Below are 20,193 nucleotides of genomic sequence, written 5' to 3' on the forward strand. Positions count from 1 at the left end.
AACAGAATGTTCTGTATCTGATGCAAATAGCAATCAAACTCATCTATACTCATGATTTCAGTAGGATCTAGCTTGTCATTTAGACCCATGAGTGGCTTTTTTAAGGTACGTGTGGTTTGGGGCTTTTTTAACTTTTCTGGTATAATTTTTGGACGGAAAATATGAAACATATCCCTTTGCTGGTAGTGTGTGTATAACATAAACCATTTACAGTTTTCTATTCTAAGAAGGTAAACTTATGGTATTTGTATCATGGGATTCTTGCCAGCATTTTTCAGGATTGTCATCTGCTATTGACCCAGAAAGAGAGGAGGAAGTGAGTTTACATTGCAGTAACAAAATTTTTGGTTAGACGTTTAATATTTATGGCAGTACCAGTGCTGGAGTGCAATGAAAAAGCAGATTGCTTAGGGAATATGCAAAATATCTACAACTGGAGGCCCTGAAGAACGTGTTGCACCAGCACCAAGCAGGGCTAGTGGGCTTGAGCCTCCTTCAGGCTTAGCACTGCCCTTGTTGCTCCTTCCCAAGCACCTGCCTGCAGGCTCCAGCCGTGGGTGGGAACAGGGTCCTGAGAAGAAGCATGGGGATGTGGGCACCCCCAGGAGCATTGCAGGGGTGCATGGGTAAGAAAGTATGAGTTCTTACAAAGCTCAGTGCCTTTTTAAGGGTCACATTGCCATTCTGCAGGCATGTTCACCTACCACAAGGACTCACAGTGCCATTGGTTCAGCAGCTTTAAATGTGACAACTACTCAGAATTCCGACTGGTTGGAGCTGTATCCTTTTATGTCTGCTAGAACGTTCTGAACGACATTTGATGAGCTGGTGTGGGGATGAAATAAGGCACTGGCTCAAGCTCCTTCAAAGGTTGTGTATACCCCTGTGTTCCATTTTAATTGTATTTTTTTTAATATTGTTCAAGCAAGGGAACTCAGTATAGGAAGAAAATGGTGTTTGTGGGTACATGGTACATTTTTCAGTCAGAAAATGTTAAGTCAGTGTTAAACATGCAACTTCTTTTGTGTGTAAGTTGTAATTTTTTGGAGTTTCTTTCAGTAAACATCAATGTGCCTGTGTCCATTATTAGTTCATGGAAATCCATTGAGCAGTATGTGGCTTTTTGCCTTTTTTATTACAAAATGGAAGCCACATGCTATTTTGAGCACTAGTTTATTTTCTAGGTTTTCTGTTGTGCTTATAAAGGAAGACCTCAGACAAAGGATTTATGATAGTATATGCTTATAACTCCACTGAGATGATGTAATAGTGTCCATTAACTGATTGCAGTTGGATCAGATGGTGGTTGTAGGTCTTTTCTAACAGATCTGTTCTATTCTTGTGAGAAGCTGAATTGGGATAGTTTCAAATTTGTTTCATGGGATGCACTTAAATGTGCTATTGGATGAGCTGTTGTACCAGTGCAAGTATGTCTTAATGCTTTCAGATTTACTTAAAAGAAACATTCCTTTATTGATCTCTCACTAGAAAATGCATATTTATCTTTCTCTTTTTCATAAAAATACTTTGGAAAAATTTATTATAGAAATGCTTGTATAGAATATTATGAAGAAGATTCTCAAGCATTCTGTCAATATGCATCATCTGACCATGCTAACCACTACTTAATTGTAATGAAAAACTGTAATTAAAATTGTCAGTCCAGAAACAATGAAATAATTTACATTCCTTCTGTTTGTTGAGCATGAATCTTAGTATTTTTGTAGCTTGGAAAAAATATTTTGTCTATAATAAGGATGTGTCAGATTTGCCCTTAACTTTTGACGTTTATAGCTCATGGGACTTGCTGTATATAACAGTATCACCTTGGATATTCGCTTCCCACCTTGCTGTTACAAGAAATTATTGAGTCCTCCCATTGTTCCCTGTGATCATAACACACTTGTAGGCATCTGTGGTGTCACATTAGATGACCTGTTTCAGATTATGCCTGTAAGTATTACATTTTCTAAGAGGCAAAATTACTGATATAAAACCTGATTTATTCATATTTAATGCTTGAGTTATAAACTGTTTGTAAAGAGCTTTTTTTCAGCACAGGCTGATAATGTCTTCTTCTGATGGAAGCATAAGATATCTGTGTTTTCCAGCATAGCATGCATTTTAAAAATACAGCTTCTTCCAAGATACTTTCTGTATAAAACAGTGCTTCTGACATATCCTTGCAAGTGCCTCACTTAGTTTTGTAGATTTACTAAAGAGTTTTTTACTCATTTTGTAGGAATTGGCCCATGGACTAAGTGAACTTCTGTCCTATGAAGGCAATGTTGAAGAGGATTTTTATTCAACCTTTCAGGTCATTACAAGCACAACTCTAAGTGATTCTCAACTCGTTCAGTGATTTTTCCCAATGTTAGAATGGCAGTGGAGTGGTTTATTGCAGTGTGATTGCTGACTGTTTGGAATGCAACTGCACGGGATCGAGCTGGCTGCAGGAGCTGCGCTGCCTGGCGGCTCCTGGAGCCAGCTCCGATCAGCACTTGGCTCCGTGGTGACGCTCCAGGCTGTTGTTGCTGACAGTGTAGGTGATCCCAGTGCTCGCCACCAGGGTCACTTGACCAGCTGCTGGTGCATTTCCAGCTCTTTGTTTTTCTGTCTAACCCAGAAGATAGTCAAAGTTTACTTGGTTATTTTATGCACTTTGTCCGAGAAATCTCTCTTTAGCAATAGCCTGTTCAGGTTTTTACAGTTTTGCCTGACCTGTGTGTTGTAACTGCTATTTCAGTCAGGAAAGTCTTTTTCAGTTACTCATTGTCTCAGAACACACATACAAGTTAATGAAATTTCATATTGGTGGTACTTAGTTCCTAGGTGAGCTACAGCAGAGCAAATACCTTCTTAATTGCATTTGCTGCTCCTGTGCTATTCTTTTGTATGAAAAGCTCTACGGCTCCAGAGCCTGCAGGTCAGTTTGACATGCCACTATGTAACAGGGTCAATTTTTGTTCTTGAAATACTAATTTTCTGAGCAATTTGTTGAAAACTGTAATATTTAACTTGTAAAAACCTCACAATACTCAGAATTCCAGCATGTGCTGAAGAGAGGGAGGGAATACATGACACAATATGTGCTTTGCCATTTGTAAGTATATTAATTTATTTTCCACTGCTGACCTTGACTCCTCTTTTTCTGTAGGTTTTTCAGGAAGAATTTGGTGTTATAAAATCTTACAACTTAAAGCCAAATGGAGATAAAATTCCAGTCACAAATCGGAATAGGAAAGGTAATTTGACATATATTAACCACATATACTTTGCAGATTTAAGTTTGTCCTTTTTCTCCTTTCTATTAATCTATGCTTTCATAAACAGAGTGTGAAAATGAAATGGCTGTAGTTCTTTCTGGTATGCCTACTAATTTAATGGTATCTAAAACTAAATGCATTAATTTTTCCATTTTTCATATTCACTACAATTTTAGAGGGCAGAACAAGTTATTGATTAAAATTATTGTAACAAAATAATTTTTTTTTTTTAGAATATGTGCAGCTCTATGTTGATTTTCTTCTCAATAGATCGATCTACAAACAATTTGCTGCTTTCTATTATGGATTTCATAGTGTCTGTGCTTCATATGCATTACTGGTAAGAATAAGTGAAACATAACTCTTCACTTCTGTTTCAAGTATTTGACAGTGAGTTATCTAAATTAAATTGCATTGGATGATTTTAAGATTTCGAAAGAGTCTTGACTGATCAATAAGCTTGATTAATCCAACATAAGTAGAAGAAATTAATCAGATAATCAATATTCTCTGTAGTGTTTCATTGAAAAGCAGTAAATAAAGCTTCAGAAGACAGGTTTATCACTGTGTATTCACAGACACAGCACAGGCTCTCCAGTGAATGTTTACAAGGTTTCTGTGTATTCCCTACATTTAGGAACTGCCGAACAACTGTATCTGAGTGCTCCTGAGTGACTCCTCTGAAAACATATATTGCTTTTTGCAGGAAGAACACTCAGGGAGATTGAGATTAAACATTCTTCTATTTTCAGTCCTGTTTGGCTGTTGAAATGACTTTTTTAATTTACAGCATCCCTTCTGCGCTGAGAAAGAAGGGAAAGTTTCAATTTGTCAGGGATTTTCTAAATTCCAGTGAAATTGTTGAGCTGTGACACTTTGCAGCAAAGTGAGGTGTGCCCAAACACAGGGAAGGTTCTGGAAGGACCATGATAATCCGTTGAAATGCCATGGCATACTTCCATGCAACTTGATGATGTTGTAGTAAATGAATAAGTGGTTCTGCAGGTGTAAGTTTAGTGGATATTAAGCCTGGCTTATAGTTAGAAGTATTTGCTTTGCACTGGAGTGTGTACAACTGAGAGTCAAGTTCTGTCAGCCTCTGCTGCTCAGCTACCCATGCTGGAACTGTCAGTGCAAATGAAATGAAAGTTGAAATCAAAATTGACATTAAGACCCTCCCTCAGATTTCCATATGTACAAACTTAATTTTCTTCCTGACCCATTTGTAATCTGATCACATCGTAGGCAAGTCAGTGTAATAAATGTAAGAATGATGAAGAAATCAGGAACATAATATGCTAAATATTGTATTATCTTGTAATTAACTTTCTACTATATATGGCAGTAAGAGATACTTCAAAGTGCTGAGCAATTAATTTTTCTAAAATCAGTATGTTTTATTTAGAGACTTACGTTGAATGATATTCTGTTAATTTTTCTGTAATGACAAAATAAAAAAATATTCTAGTAGCATCATTTCTCATCTTTTTAAAAAGATTAAATATTTTTTCCTTGATGTTTGGCAGCTGCTTCGTCCAGAGGAGGTTGAAATTCTTGTCTGTGGCAGTCCTGAACTGGACATGTCTGCTTTACAGAGAAGTACCCAATATGAGGGCTACCAAAAAACTGATCTGACTATACGGTAGGCCTGGGTTTTTATTCTAATTAATAAGTTTAAAATGTCATGAAATGTTAGTCTTACAGCAGTAATCTCTTCAAGGATAACCTGAGAATGAGTGAGGTTTTAGAAACTTATTTCTAAATAAGACAAAGACAAAATTGTCATAAGTAGGAAGAATTAGAACCTTAATGGTATGTGTTTACTGAATGTCCTTAAAAGATTATGACCACATTGAAGTGGAATAGTTTGAAAAGAAAAGCTCCAAATCCTGCATTTGAAATCTCAGTATCTTTTAAAAATACTTATTTTACTCAATTCTCTTTGATACCGAGGACATTTATATTAATGAGTAGAAGGCATTTATATTTGTATAGATAAGTGGGTTGGGGCATCATTTGGCAAGACATCATTCCAAAATTAATAGAATATTTTACTTGTCAATTCCTTGGGAATTTAGCCTTGTATATTGGAGTACCGCTGATGTCCTATAGATTATATTAATTAAACTCTCAGTAAGTGATATTCATCATGTAGTACTTGTAGTTTTATTATCATCTTCATACTATTTTTTTATGATGTTGCATCTTGCAACTTTTTCTTCTCCCTCTGCCCTGAGCATAGATACTTTTGGGATGTAGTACTTGGATTTTCTCTGGATCTTCAAAAGAAGCTGCTGCATTTTGCTACAGGAAGTGATAGAGTACCTGTGGGAGGAATGGCTGATCTGAATTTCAAGATTTCAAGGAGTGAAACATCCACTAATTGGTAAGTATTGGTTTGGATTTTTTAAATTTTTTTCATTAATTTTTTTCCAGAGAGCTCTTATTGCTCTTGAATGTCTTTTTACAGAAGAGCAAGTGATTGTGCAAGGAAGAAACTGCATGGACTCCTTTTAATTTGCCTTCAGAATGTTATACCCATTTATTGATTGCATAAATTTTAAAAACAAGGAAATTGTTTTTCCAGTCAGTGTTTACATTGGAGGCTGGTAATTATTTATGGGGATTATTTACATGTTTTCAATTCAAATAAATTATTTTTATCATTCCTAACATGATAGTTGACCTAATGAAAATACACCTTGAACTACCATGAATTTTTCTGAATTTTTTGAGTTTGATGGCATTATTTATAGCAAGCCAGTTAGTATTTTTTTAATTCCTAAGACTGGGAAAAGTCAGTTTAAATAATTTGAAAGCTGTATAGAAAAACTTGCAGCTCTGAAGCTCTTTGTGAAGCAATAATTAATGGCTTTACCTAGATTTCTCAAACAATTAGAGTAATCAAAATATTTAAATGGAACTGTATTTTTCAAAGTCTGAATTCTGCTGGGTTTTCTGTGAAGAGCTGATCTAAAGGCATAAACATAATAAATTTTGAGGTTGTTTTAAATTTAATTTATCTCATTACTGTGACATTTCTAATGCTTTTCTCAATGAGGTAATAACTGGTTCCAGTAACATTAAAGGAACATGACGATCAGATGAAAAATGAAGAAAAATCAGTTAACATTGAATCACTGTTTATATTGCTCCTTTAAATTGTTCTTTTTCTTAAAATTAGAAAATGTGTTTCGAAGTAGTCTGCATTTTAAACTGCTCTAGGTCCATGTTTTGCAAGATAATTGTTGCTGTCAGACTGCCTGCACAGGGATAAATGTAGACACCATCATCATACTGCTCACACAATAGGATCAAAGCATGTAATAGCAATAAAAATTGGCAATTTTAGTAAAAGCTTCTCAACTTTCCAAGTTCTGAAGCCATGACTTCAGTCCAATTAGCAGATCTTCGCTGATCATTTAAAGGGCAGTGAGGGGAAAAGTAACTAGGGCTTCCAGACCTGGGGGTTCCATCCCCTTTTGAGCATGTTTGCCAATGATCAAAGGCCAAGTTGTTGCCATTCGAAAGACTGAGGGATGAAATTAAAAGAGACCTAGAGGGCTTTTGAGTCACATAATAAAAGATGTGTGTCCAACTGTAGTACATTTTTCAGTGTGTTTTCCAGGTGGCAGGTTGAGCTGCAGCTCATTGCCTTTCTCCTGTCTACCCCCCAAGTTATCAGCAGTAGGACAGGTATATATCCTCAGGTGTGGCCTCCATGTCACTTGACAGTTTAAATGGCAAGAAGTTCCTGTAGCTTTTTATTACCTGTGGCTCATCAGATTAATCCATTCTAGTGAGAAGCAAAGTTTCCAGTGTTTCAGTCAGGCATTCCTTAGCCATATCTGCAATACATATATTCAAGCTCTCTCTCAGAAAAAACTTGGAGCTGGAAGTGTTGGTATAGCTGAGACCAGAATTTGTGAACTGTAGTTTTTCCAGCATTTCAGTCAATTCTTCACAGCTCCCCACTGAAGTCTGTAAGGACCTGTTTTACCAGGCTGAACCCTGAGTTCTGTATCATCACAGACACAGAACTGTGCTTCTTCTAGCTGTGTCTGTACCTACTCCAGGACCCACCTTCCTTTTCCATGTTGTGGATTCTTACTGTGATTTTGTGTTTAGAGAGGTCATGTGGTACCTGGAGTTTCCATGATCTGGAAGTAGATGTTTCCAGCTTGGAAAAAAAAAAAAGGGAAGCAGGAGGAGGGAGTTGCAGGCAAACAATTTCATCTGAAGTACTTTTGAGCAGCAGTGGTGTTACTTGCATTCAACAGAACTTGAACCAAGATTGGGATAAATGTTCCTTTTAAAGGATTTCTTACTTAAGAAATGTTTACCTGAAAATGTATGGGCAATTGGCAGCGTTCTGGTTCTATGAAATTATTCTTAAATGTGTTTTGCTGGGTGTTTTTTAAATTATTTTAGGTTACCTGTGGCACATACCTGCTTCAACCAGCTTTGTCTCCCTCCTTACAAGAACAAGAAGGAACTGAGGCAAAAGTTAATAATCGGAATTTCAAATGCAGAGGGCTTTGGTCTGGAATAAGATAAAATACTCCAAGAACAGCATATTTATGTAGCATTCACTCTCTTCTGATTGTGCCTTTAAGCTTTTCATTGTTATGTCTCTTGATACTGTGCAAGTTTTATCACATTTAGATAATTTTTTTTTAAATTAAATATGAAGTGTATGGTTTTTTTTCCTGAATGGCAATACATTTGCTGCTTGCTTTGTCACAGAAGTAGCTTTCTTTGTCCAAAAAGCTCATCTGTTTGATAAACAAAACCCAACTAAGACAATTACCAAGTGTTAGGTATTTCTTTATAGCACTTTATTATTCATCATAATTCCTTTGCATCAAGGTATCCCACTGGGAGAAAATATACAGACTATTTCTCTATTGGTTAATCACAGTGGCAGAAAAAATATAACATCAGCATGTAGCCTTTTTTTTTTTTTCCACAAAGGCAAATAGGAATTTTAGTCTTTATAAAATGTATGTAGTTTTATTATTCTGGTTTTCCTGCTTGGTGAAACCAGCTGTCTAAGAAGTATGTAAATAACTGCCTGTGAAGAAATAGGGTTTTGATAGTGCCATTTTAGCAACTGCTAAAAGATTATTTTTTATGAAAAGAGGTTTTAGATGTTGTATATTCAGCTTTTACACTTGACTGTACAAGAGTGTTAAAAGGTATTTTTTCAGCTTGAGGGGATTCAAGTTCAAGCTACAAGTATTAAGGAATTTGTATGTTCATTCTTAACAGCAAACTAGCCAGATCTACTGTAGCATTATAGTAAACAAAACTAGATTTTTTTTTTTTAATTCCACATCTGGTGAAATGCTTTAGGAAGAGAATTATATCCACAAGCCGTGGAAAACTGATATAGTGTACTATGGTATCATTTTTTTGCAGCAACTTTGTTGAAAGTCTTAAATAAGCTGTGACAAAAGTGAACACAATAACATTTCTGAAGAATGTTGCAACTTTAATTAACTTGGAGACCAGCATTTAAAAATGTTTTGTGTTTTTCACTGCACAAACTCTGTGAAAAGAATTCTTGGTATGTCTGCTCTGAATTAGTAAATTAGCAGCTGGGGAAAAAATGGTTCTACAATACTGAAATAATTATAACTCTGGGTTTTATTCATTAAATGGAAAGACTTTGTCAGCATGCAGTATAGTAGTTTTAAATATGAACAGCTACTGTGTGTTCTGTAGATTTTTTTTCAGCTGAATAAGGCCCAGATCATTTGAGACACTTTGGCATCTAATTTGTCAGCTTTCCCCATTGACATCTGCTGGGGCATGGATGCATATCTATCTTGTAGTGTCTGTTCTCAAATACTATATTAGTCTTCTTTCTTTCTCTGTATTATTTCCATACAATCAACAGATTTAACGAAGGATTAACACATTAATCTAATTCATGCTTTCAAAGCTGTTCTGGATATTCTTCAATAGCTAAGTGTAAATTTTATTTTTTTATTTCTCCTAAAAAAGTTACTGGTGATTTTACTGTTTTATTAAGGCAGAGATAAATATTAGGAAATTTTAGAATATTTAACACTGTATTCATAGTGCTGTCATTGAAACCAGTAATAAAATTTCCATTGGCTTTAGCCTGGAACTGTGCTAGGTCAGCATCAAGCCTGCCAAAAGCAGCACTGAAAAATTCTGCATTTTTTCATTTATCTCCCAAATGGAGATTTTAAAATGGATTTTAACTTGCAGGATTTCTGATGTTGAGAAAAAAAATTAAGCTTTCACTGTTGCACTGAATGAACTAGATAGCTGCAAGCAATGTTAAATTTCTAACACCTGAATGTGGATGTAAGTAGGAAACCTGGAAACAAAAACCTACTGCCTTTCCTCTCTTTGTAGAATTGGATTCATGAAAGGTTGGCTTATGAATAAATAGCTATACAATTTATCTGAAAACATGGCAAATTAGCCAAAATATTTTTTTAAGGCTTAAACCTGCTTTTAATAACTATTTATCTACTATTGTTAAAATAAAAGCTTTATCTTTTCTCCTTTTCACTGAATTGCACTTTGCCTTCTGTTCAGTTTTATTTATTGAAGCTTTTTTTGAGATAATGTGTACTATTACCTCAGAATTCTAAAAATGCTATTGTATTTGCATTGGTTTTTAAATCAGATTGTCATTCAAAGACATTTTATATATTTCCTGATGTTGATAAATTAAATAGTAAATTTTGTATTTGTTAAATGAAAGCATTACACTGTATTTATGAAATAAGCCTCTGATAATTTTAAAAAATTTATTCAATGGTGTTTTGTTGTTCTTGTGTCTTGCCCTGTAACCCAGCAAATCTTTTTTTATCTCCATCATTGTTTTGTACTGTACAAAAGAAATCTTGTTTGTATTAACTTGTTCACTACTAAGTATCTATTTTTATGTATCAAAATTGTCCAGTCATTAAATCAAATATTTCAAACGCTGACCTCACTTGTATAATTTCAGATTTCCAAAATTGGTCATAATGGGTATAAAATTATGATCAACCTCTCTGCTTTTGGTTTATTTTTCTCTTGAGAAGTTTTCTTTACCATAAAAGTTCTGCTAAAACATTACATGGCTCTCTGAGAAGAAACTAAGTTCCAGCAACCAGACATACATCAAGACTTAAATTTCATATTTACAATCAAAATTCCAGGTGTTCTGGTGCATCCCATGGTGTAATAATGCTGTAAAATAGCATGGATCCTCATCATGGATCCAACAACTGGGTTGGAGAAGAGAAGGCTTTGGGGACATGCAGTTCTAGCCTTCCAGTATCTGAAGGGGGGTCGTGAAAAGGAGAGAGACTTTTTATATGGGGAGATAGCAGCAGGACAAGGGGAAATGGTTTTAAACTGAAAGAGGGCAGGTTTAGATGAGATGTTAGAATGAAGTTCTTTATTCAGAGGATGGTGAGGCTCTGGAACAGGTTGTTCAGAGAAGTTGTGGATGCCCTGTCCCTGGAAGTATTCAAGGCCAGGCTGAATGGAGCCCTGAGGAACCTGATCTGGTGAATGGCCGGGAGGGTTGGAACTATGTGATCTCTAAGGCCCCTTGCAACCCAAACCATTGTATGATACTGTGATTCTAACTTAATTTTCCTTTTTTTTTTAACTACCTCAGTTGCAAGATTACTTGGAGGTGCAAAGCCACAAGCTGTTGTATGTTTTTCTGCCTCATTTAAACACAGTCATGACGAACAGGTAACAAGAACATCGTGCTTTCTCACGGACACAGGTCCTGGTCACAACTGTTACCTTTGTACCTACAGATGGCAGCAAAGATGAAGATTGAAGCAATTTAATTAGAGGTCAGACTTTCCTCTTAGCTAACAGCAGATATAATAAATGCACATGATGAAGAAAAAGGTAATGTCTTAAAAATTTATATCACAATTAATCTCAAATTTGCAAAGTCAGCAAGTATAAATTGACTTCTAGCAAACAGATATGGGGAAAGGAGAAGCAGCTTCTTGGATCTAGTGCTGGGTTTTGAAATTGTCCTCTCTTTTCAGTAAGAGTTCCTAATGTGGTTAGGAACCACATGAAGACCAATGAAAGACTCTGCCAAAACCTCAGACGGGAGATTGGTTATACCTGATCTCTGACCAGTCAGTAGCCTCAAGACTGATATTTGGAAAGAGGTTAGAAAGCCTGGCTTGCCTTGGCCTGTTTCAGCTAGGGATCAGAAGGCTGGCACTGGGGCTTAAGATTGAAATGCTGTATTTCCTTTTGATTTTTTGGCCAAAAGTGGTGAGATTCCTTCCCTGTAGTAGTAGTTGGTGTCAATACTGTTTGGCTTGCTCCAGAAGCAAATGTTATACCCATTGTTCATCTTCATAGCTGTGGTATTTAATATTCCTTCAGAGCTCCTTTAAAAAACGAAAATATCTGTAAGATCCCTCAAAGCCTCTGGTTTCATGTCCTGACTGTCAGGCAATAATATTTTTTTTCTTCTAGAACCCCTGGTGTTCTTCCAATGAATCTTTTTCGGTCAAGTAATTTTTGAGTCTTTTTGGGGGGGGGGGAGTTTGGGGGGTTTGGTTTTGTTTTGCTTTGCTTTTGGGGGGTTTTTGTGGGTTATTTTTGGTGTTTGTTTTTGGGGGTTTTTTTTGTTTGGGTTTTTTTGGGGATTGTTTGTTTATTTGTTTGTTTTTGTTGGTTGGTTGTGATTTTTTGAGGGTCTCTGCTGGGCTATGTGTTGTTGAAGTTCCTTGCACTTTTAAATATTCATGTGTATAAGAAAATAATGAGGTGGCCTGGACTGCCACAGCTGTTTCTCTTGTGTTAGAGATGTTCTAATTAATACTGAAGTAGGTTTTGTTGTTAAATTAATGAGCAAAAATGGCCCCCAGTGATCTGCACCTTTCAAATTGTTAATTAAATTCTTACTAAACTCTTTGAACCCCAGTGCCTTTATGTAAAACACAACAGGTCATGGAAGATGGAGAGATTTTTTTTCTGATGATCTGGTGATGCAGTTGCTCATTAGACTCTGGAAAGGTGGGAGAAGTTCAGATAAGTTGGGCAAGCTAAGTTCAGTTCTGGACTCTTGTGCAGTACTAGAGTTAATAATAGACATAAGTAATACTTTTATGCATAATGAAAGGATATATCAATGAATGTCTTGTGTGTTTTGTGTTCTACTACAGCAAGGCTTCATTTTCTATTTTCTTTTTGGCATCAATTTAATGATTTGGTACCTGTAGTGAGTGAGGCTTTTACTTTTTGATGCAGTATTTTCTTCCCATAAGAGTCATTCTAGATTCTGTAGATAGATGATGTTCAGGTTTAATTTAAGGGCTTCTTGTTTATTTGCTGCTTTAACTCTATAACATGATTTCTATTAACCAGTAGAGATGAATCTGTTCTCAGAGAGTCATTAGTTACCTTCTCACCAGGATCTGTGGCTGTTGCCATACTATGGATAATAACAATCCAGCCTCCACTGGCATTACCAGAACAGAACTATTTGTAGCTACATTATGTAATTCAAACATCTTGTCAAGGGTGGGTTTACTCAGTGTACATTCAATGTCTGCTCTAGCAGAGATCTAGAACATGAATTTCTTTTGCTATTTGTGTAGTGTCAGTAGCAATACTGTGAAAGTCAAGAACTGTGTTTTGTCCTCTGGAAAAATCAATCCAGCTGGATATAAAGTAGCTAAAGCACAGTAATTTTTGAAAGTCATGGGGTTTAAACTCAAATATGTGGATCTTGATTTTGGTTGTCTTCTGGTGAATTTATGAACCTCACATTCCTAATTTCCAAAGGCTGTGTACTGCTTGGGGCTTTTAATAGTTGGCCTTGATTAGTGGTAATGTGCCACACTGAGCAGAGAAGGCACTTAATTTTGTCATCTTGCTCAACTACTTTAAAGAGGGGTCTTTTCCCAGCTCTTTCTGGATTCCAAGATGGAAAGTGTCTTGCTCAGATACTTGAACACCCTGACAAGACATGTTTTGTATATTAAATGCATATTAATTCTTTTTCCTTTGTTAATAGAAAATTTATTTAACCATAGCAGATAAATGTGGCCTGTGTAAAATAGAGATGAGCAGAGTAGCAGAATAGAAGAAATTTACTTCCTTAGCATTTTGATGGAATTGCTTTTTAGTTGGAGAAATCTAATTTTATTTCCTTAGCTGATTAGGTTAAATTTTTCTAGGGTAGAATATCTTAGAGAGCTTAAGAGCTGAAAATATTTTCTTTAATTCAATAACTGTGTTAGATAAAGCTAAAAATTGAGTAAAGTACACATTTTCCTACATGTACCTCTGTGTACTGCTTATTGCATTGTCTGATTGTACTAATATCAATAAAGTGTTCATCATTTTTCTTTTGAAATTCCAACATTTCTGGCAATTTTTATTGTGAAAGAAAAGCTTTCCCAAACATTGAAAGCAGTCAGTATTCATTCAGACTGAAAGTTTTGAAGTAATAATAGACATTTGTTCCTGTTGCATATAAACAAGCTCATTGCATTTTGGTTTGGGTGGTTTTGCTTTAGGATCCAGAATCTGTTCAATATCATATTTCTGCTCATTGGTTGAAATGCATTAAGCTGTTACATCAAATGGCACATTCTGGAAGGTGAAAACTCTCTTTTCAGTAGCTTGTGCTACTGGACGTTACGGCAAGTATGTGAAAAGGATTCCAAGTTAAAAACTGTTTTTTGTTAAAAGTTAATTGCTTTGTTAGTTGCCAAATAGGGGCTGAAATCTCCTGGGGTGTTACAACCAAGCTGTGTTTGAATTACCAGGGGGATGTTTGCTTTCTTCCTATTGATCATCTCCCAGCACATGCTGGCCCAGTTTCTACTGGTGATGGGTTTCAAACCCTTACGGGGGTGTTTTCATGTATTTCTTATGACAAGTAAATACCCATTCATTCTTCATTTCAAAAAGGGAAGTCAGCAGTCTATAATGTTGGCCAAGAACTCTCAGGTACAGAACTAAAATCTCAATGTAATTAGTTTACAAACTGTTTTATTTTCCTATACTGAATTTTAAACATAAAACACCATCTTATAATCAGAGGAGTTGATGCAACATCAACAGCTGTGTCTTCTCTTCCCCATTCCCTGGTTGGTTTTGTGTAAACTGCTGTAGGCATGTAACAAAAACATGGGAGATGTGTTAGGAATAAGTTTTAATGGCAAAGTGATAGAACTGGAATTTTTTTGTCTTTGCTTACATCCTCATGTGGTAGCTGTAGTTGTGTATGGTTTCATCTGTAACTGTTGGCCATGGGTACACTGCAGGAGGGGATCTGAAGGTGTAATTGCTTGCATCATTTTTCACATCATTGATCAAAAGAAAAAATGACCTTTCTGTGTTTCTCTTCCCTCTTCATGGCACCTTGATGCATCAAGGCTTTTCTATTTTATGATGCAAAGGTAGTCTCACTTTATCTTTTGCCCTTGAATTTCTTCTGAATTTATTTGTTGCTGGTTTTATTAGTAGGGCTTATTAATTCTGTGTGACATAAGCACAGCTGCTATGCTTAATCATACATTCAGTTAGCATTTTCATACTTGTAGGTGTACTGGGAAGATGAAATTGCTACTTTCACACAGCACAACCAATCCTTGATTAATTTCTCCTGTCATTACTTATAGCAACAATCTGCATTCTTTGTATAGTTCTGCTCCCCTTCACCATGTTCAAGATCTGCTGTCATTCATAATACAGTAGATATGTAATTGTAGAATGATAAAGAAAAAGAGGCTTTCACTTTGAATTTTCTTGGATTAAAAATAATCCTGTTGGCTATTTGTGACCATTTTTTTTAGGTTTTTGGTTTTTTCTTCTCTAGGTATCAGATTTTATTTTGTATTTTCTCAAAACACTGGTTAACTTAGGGGAATTTAACAGGCATTTTAGAACAGAGTTGTCACTTGCACTCATGAGTTATTTGGCTTGTCTGTCCTTATCCTAGCTAGATGCAATGTCAATCCTCTATTTGCAGCACATCTTCATAACTCAAAGTGATTCTAATATTGAGGAAGAATACATAGATAAAGCTGCTGCAAAAGGATAATGACTTTTGTCTCTAGGGTGCAACTTGTAAATGTGTCTCTGCCTCTTAAGAAGAAAAAGAAAGGCAGATTAAAAACAATGGGTTCAAGGTGGTGGCAGAGGGAAGTGGAGAGAATTGCTGTGCTGTTCTCTCATTTTTGAGGAGCTAGACAGACACTACTTACTGAAGATATCCTGGAACAAAAATCCCTGAGGGATAACACTACAAGCTTCAGATCAGTTGTTACAACTCAATCTGCTCTTCCTTTTTGTTGCCACTAGCTTATTCTTTGAATTACCTTGGGGATGTTTACTTGTTTTCTCTACTGACCTTGTCCTAGCCCATGTTTACCTAATTTCTATTAGGAGTGGGTTTCTCCTGCTTTGAATGTCAGAATTGAGCAAATGAGACCCACTTAGGAGGTGAGAAAGAATCCAGGACCATATGACATCCCAGCCTTTTCAACAATATGTAGAAAGCTGAGGAGTTTACCAGTATCTGTCTCAAGTCTGTCTAGAGGGACCCGTTTTTAAGCCAGCCTGATCGATGCTGGTGGGAGACCTAGTTTGCTGAGCCAGCAGAGAGGCTGCAGCAGGGTTTGGCAGTGCAGCAAGCCAGCTTCAGCCCTTCCCTTCAGCTCTGAATGCTTCCCAGTTTTTCACTCAGAAGTCATTGCCACTTGTTTGTGTCACTCACTCAATGAAGGCTAGATCACAGCTGAAGCTCCCTGTGTATCTTGGCTCTCTATTCCATTCATGATTTCTCAATCTTTTTCAAACAGGTTTTGCTAGAAATTGATAAGTGGAGGTGAGCAAATAAATTTGAAATGTAGACTTGTTACCAAATTGATAGGATTAGTAGGTCAAATACAAGCCATTTATTTTGAAGAAAATAATTGTTAAAAAAAACCCTCCATCTGTCTGCCTTTTTTAGGTTTCATTTGCTCATGCTTTGTCGTATGTGACCACAGAGCTGTCCTGTAAAATAACCTAAATGCAAAACCCTGGAGTGCTAAATTACTGCCAATAGCATTCTTCCCTAATTAGGTTCATATAGGTATCACTGTTTTTACTTCACTCAATTTGAACCCCAGTTTCTTTTCAGGTCAAGGGTCAAAGGAGAAAACCAGGAAGCAGGAGATGCTTGTGTTTTGGATGGATCAGGTACTACTACCAAGTTATCAACCAGCTGCTTGGTGACTTTTCTTGAGTTTTTTAAATCAAGACAGTTTTGGAAATGTGCAGCATTGATATCATTGCTTCATTTGTCTCAATTATTGCAGATTAAAAGGCAAAACATCTGCACCAAACACCACCTTAGAACTTTTTAGTGGTAATAGCGAAGAATTTTTCAGATAGCTTATCAAACCTAAAAGCAGTGATATAAAAAGATTGTAGACATTTATTGTTAAGATCTGAGTTTCATCACAATTATTGAATATTACCAGTCCAAAGCAGTTAAATAAAGTAGTCTCATATTATCTTAACATGCTGGGCATTATATGTCCATTATAACTTGTAAAACTGGATACCAGCCTTTCCCATCTCCCTCACTATTTTAGCATAGGCAGAATGTGAAGACAGAACCACAGAAAATACCAAACCACATGTTGGCAACTTGCATATAAAGAGAAAAGATTTGTTCATTTTTATGTATGTAAGGGCAGGTCTTTTGGAATTGGATCTTGTTTCAGTGAATTTATTGGTGGGGTTCCCAGACTGACCATAAGCAGGCACAGGCTGGCTTTGGCTGAAGGAAATAAAACACCGGGGTAACTCTAGGGCAATGTTCTACTTTGTAACTGCTCCTGACCTTCCACATTACGACTAGCCAGTAGTGTAAGTGCTTATTTCACCAGTGACTTACTTTTGGAGCAGAGGTGTCTGATTTTTGCAGTAAGATAAAAGCAGATAGATACACAATGTACGTCAGAAATTACATTTTATAAATAGAGCATCCATAAAGTACAGCTACAGGCTTTTTCACACTTGCAGCTATTCAAACCTATAGTAATTATCTCTTGTGCATTCAGACCCTACTAGAGGTTTTCATTTGATTCACAATTGCTTATAAATTTAATGGCTAATTTCAACTGATGAACTTTGTGGGGAGAAATACTTGATTTACAAAGTGAGGAAGGTGTCATGCTTTTCCATCTGTCCCATTCAACACTCAGGTGGTCAGAGCATTTACCAATGAGGGGGGGAATTGGCATTCTGAAGGCAGGAGTTGGATTTTTGTTGCCGGTATCCCTTGAGTTCCTAAATCTGTGGTTTGAATCAGGCAGAAGGAGGCTGGTCCTCTCCTCCTCCAGGTGAGCACACTGAGTCACTCACAGAGAACAGGGTTCTCCCACCGTCATGAGTGCTGCGTGAGCTTTTAACTTCTGCAGTTGCTCTTGTTAAACATCTCCAAGTGGAATAAAAGCTTCATTTCTGCTTCAGTGGGAGCCATGGTCTTCTACTTCCTCGCCTCAGGAAAATAAAATAGTCCCCACTGCACTTTTATTTTGATTTATCTTGGGACCCCACCTGGAGTACTTTGTCCAGGTGTGAGGGTCTCAACACGAGAAGGACATTGACCTGGTGTAGTGAATCCAGAGAAGGGCCACTAAGTTGACCTCAAGTCTGGAGCACCTTTCCTATGAAGACAGGCTGAGAGAGTTGGGGCAGTTCAGGCTGGAGAAGAGAGGATGCCAGGAAGACCTTAAAGTACCTGAGGGGCTACAAGGCAGCTGGAGAGGGACCTTTGACAAAGGTATGAGGTTACAGGACAAGAGGAATTGGCCTTAAGCTGAGGGAGGGAAGGTTAGATTAGGTACTGCAGAGGAATTCTTCACTGTGAAGGTGGTGGGATACTGGGATGGAACGCCCAGAGAAGTTGTGGGCTCCCCATTCCTGGAGATGTCCAAGACTGGGCTAAATGGGGCTATAAGTAACCTGGTCTAGTGGAAGGTCCCTGCCCATGTCAAGGAGTTTGAAACTAGATGATTTTTAAGGTCCTTTTCAACCAAAGCCATTCTATGATTGTGTGATTTGATAATAATCTTTGTTTCCTGTAAATCTTGTGATTTGTTAGCTGAACCAAATATTAATCATGCTCAAGAATCATGCCTGAAACCCTCACTCCTACTCACAAGCCAGGTGTGAACCATGGACAAATGGGAAAGTATTCTGGGAAGTCTGGTAAGTCTAAAAACTGAATTACCATTCTTCTTCATGTCTCAGTGTGCAATTTTCCTGAGCAATGTGCAAAAATAACAAGCCAGGAATACTTTATCAGCTGAAAATACAGAGAATACTGTGAAAGCCATCCTGGAAAATTGTCCAGTTATTATAGAGAACTAACTTCTTTTTTTATTCTCGAACTCTGAAAATCGCATGTTTTTATCCTTATATCAGCACTACAGTCTCTGGGCTGCATTTAGCCTTCAAGCCTTCATAAACCTCTGAACAAGCCTGGATTCTGAAGCACTGAAAGGATTCTTTTCTCTGGAGTAACTGTCTTCTCTCTGGGGAGCTCTGGTGTTGGGTCAGGCTGTGAGCTCAATAGCCACCAAGTGGAGCAGGCGGGGAACCTCTGCATCCCACTCTCATTCGCCCTTCACATCAGGTGTGGGATTTATTTCCTCATGCCAGTTTGCTTTCTTGTGTGAGAGAATGAGGCCTTATCACCAGTTCTTCCTGTTACCTTTTAATATTCAAGTCCACATCCCACACTGCATAGTAATTCTGTGTGAACAAGCAAGATTTAAGGCAACCTAAAATTTCCACTTCTATAACATATGGGGGGATTTGTATATGTGATTTTTAATGGGTATTTGCAAGAACCATACCAGCCAGTGAAAATTTATGAATGCTTTCTAGGCCATTTCCTCTGCAAAACTCTCTGCTGAGTTGCAGATAATTGAAAAAATAAGTTTAATTGTTTTTTGCAGATTTTGTTAGTAGAAAAATCTTTGCATTTCAAGTGCTAGAGGAGAGCATGCCTATGGCACTTTGAAACTCAATTACTGAACTCTCTTGCACAAACTCATGTTTAGATTTAAACCCAATGTGGATTTCATGACTTTTGGTTCTCTGTTCTACTCACTAGCTGGGGTCTTTTTCGTCTGGGTAAATGAAATACAGAAAGCTTTGAAAAATACTATTTTGGAAAATATGCATTTGGAGCTTCAATGAGACTTTGAATTTTTAATATGCTGAAAAATTCTAAGCTGAAAATAATACATTTTTATTATAAAGCTTTGAGAAGTTCTGCAGAGATAGGTGTTGAGAATGCTGTGTCATTTGCATTATGGAGCATATCCTGTTAAAGTACTTATTCAAGCCCATGAAAATGTTCACTGATTTCAGAAGGCTTTGGATGAATCCCATACTTGCCAACTTGTAAAAATGCTGTCATTATAGAACTCAAGTTTTGACTGTAGGAATTTCAGTTTGACAACTTGATTGGCAAAGACTTTAATACAACTATTTATATACTCAGTGGTTTACAAAATATGTTCCCCAAACTTAACAACTTCATGATTCTTTCCTTATTTATGGAAATCATAACTTTGTGCATAGAATTGCAATCTGCACAATGAAAAGGCATATTTCAGTCTTTATTTTCTAATACTTCACCCCTTTATCAAATCTGGATGTTTTGTGAATGTTTATATAAAGCATAGAATACACCAAAACCACAGAAAGCTGTTATTCCCTCTGCATATTCCTGAATTGCCTTATTATTAAGTCACTTCTTACAAATCCTTGAAACACAAATACTTTCAGTTTTAATTGAGGAGGTGTTTGTTTTCAGGTAAATAGCATTCCTGTAGGTTTTCCCCTCTGCCTTGAAGTACTATTGCACTGAATACTATGCATATTTCTC

The 20,193-nt window shown here is 36.7% G+C and overlaps 1 protein-coding gene across 3 annotated transcripts in view; it reads left to right on the forward strand.

Moving 5' to 3' along the window:
• HECTD2 (HECT domain E3 ubiquitin protein ligase 2) overlaps positions 1-11,760 on the forward strand; it is a 33,632-nt gene extending 21,872 nt beyond the window's left edge. The window contains exons 14-21 of one of the 3 annotated variants that reach the window (XM_059851608.1): positions 691-779; positions 1,795-1,953; positions 2,243-2,317; positions 3,158-3,245; positions 3,500-3,606; positions 4,793-4,908; positions 5,509-5,652; positions 10,921-11,760. In XM_059851608.1, the coding sequence (XP_059707591.1) occupies positions 691-779; positions 1,795-1,953; positions 2,243-2,317; positions 3,158-3,245; positions 3,500-3,606; positions 4,793-4,908; positions 5,509-5,652; positions 10,921-10,981 (839 nt within the window). In that variant the 3' untranslated portion in view covers positions 10,982-11,760. Of the gene's footprint in view, positions 1-690; positions 780-1,794; positions 1,954-2,242; positions 2,318-3,157; positions 3,246-3,499; positions 3,607-4,792; positions 4,909-5,508; positions 5,653-7,697; positions 10,241-10,920 lie in introns of those variants that run through there. The other 2 variants (XM_059851607.1, XM_059851609.1) reach the window with 2 other exon arrangements.
• Positions 11,761-20,193: the final 8,433 nt, after the last annotated feature.

The sequence above is a fragment of the Haemorhous mexicanus genome, chromosome 7, assembly GCF_027477595.1.
Source record: "Haemorhous mexicanus isolate bHaeMex1 chromosome 7, bHaeMex1.pri, whole genome shotgun sequence".
Lineage (NCBI taxonomy): Eukaryota > Metazoa > Chordata > Aves > Passeriformes > Fringillidae > Haemorhous > Haemorhous mexicanus.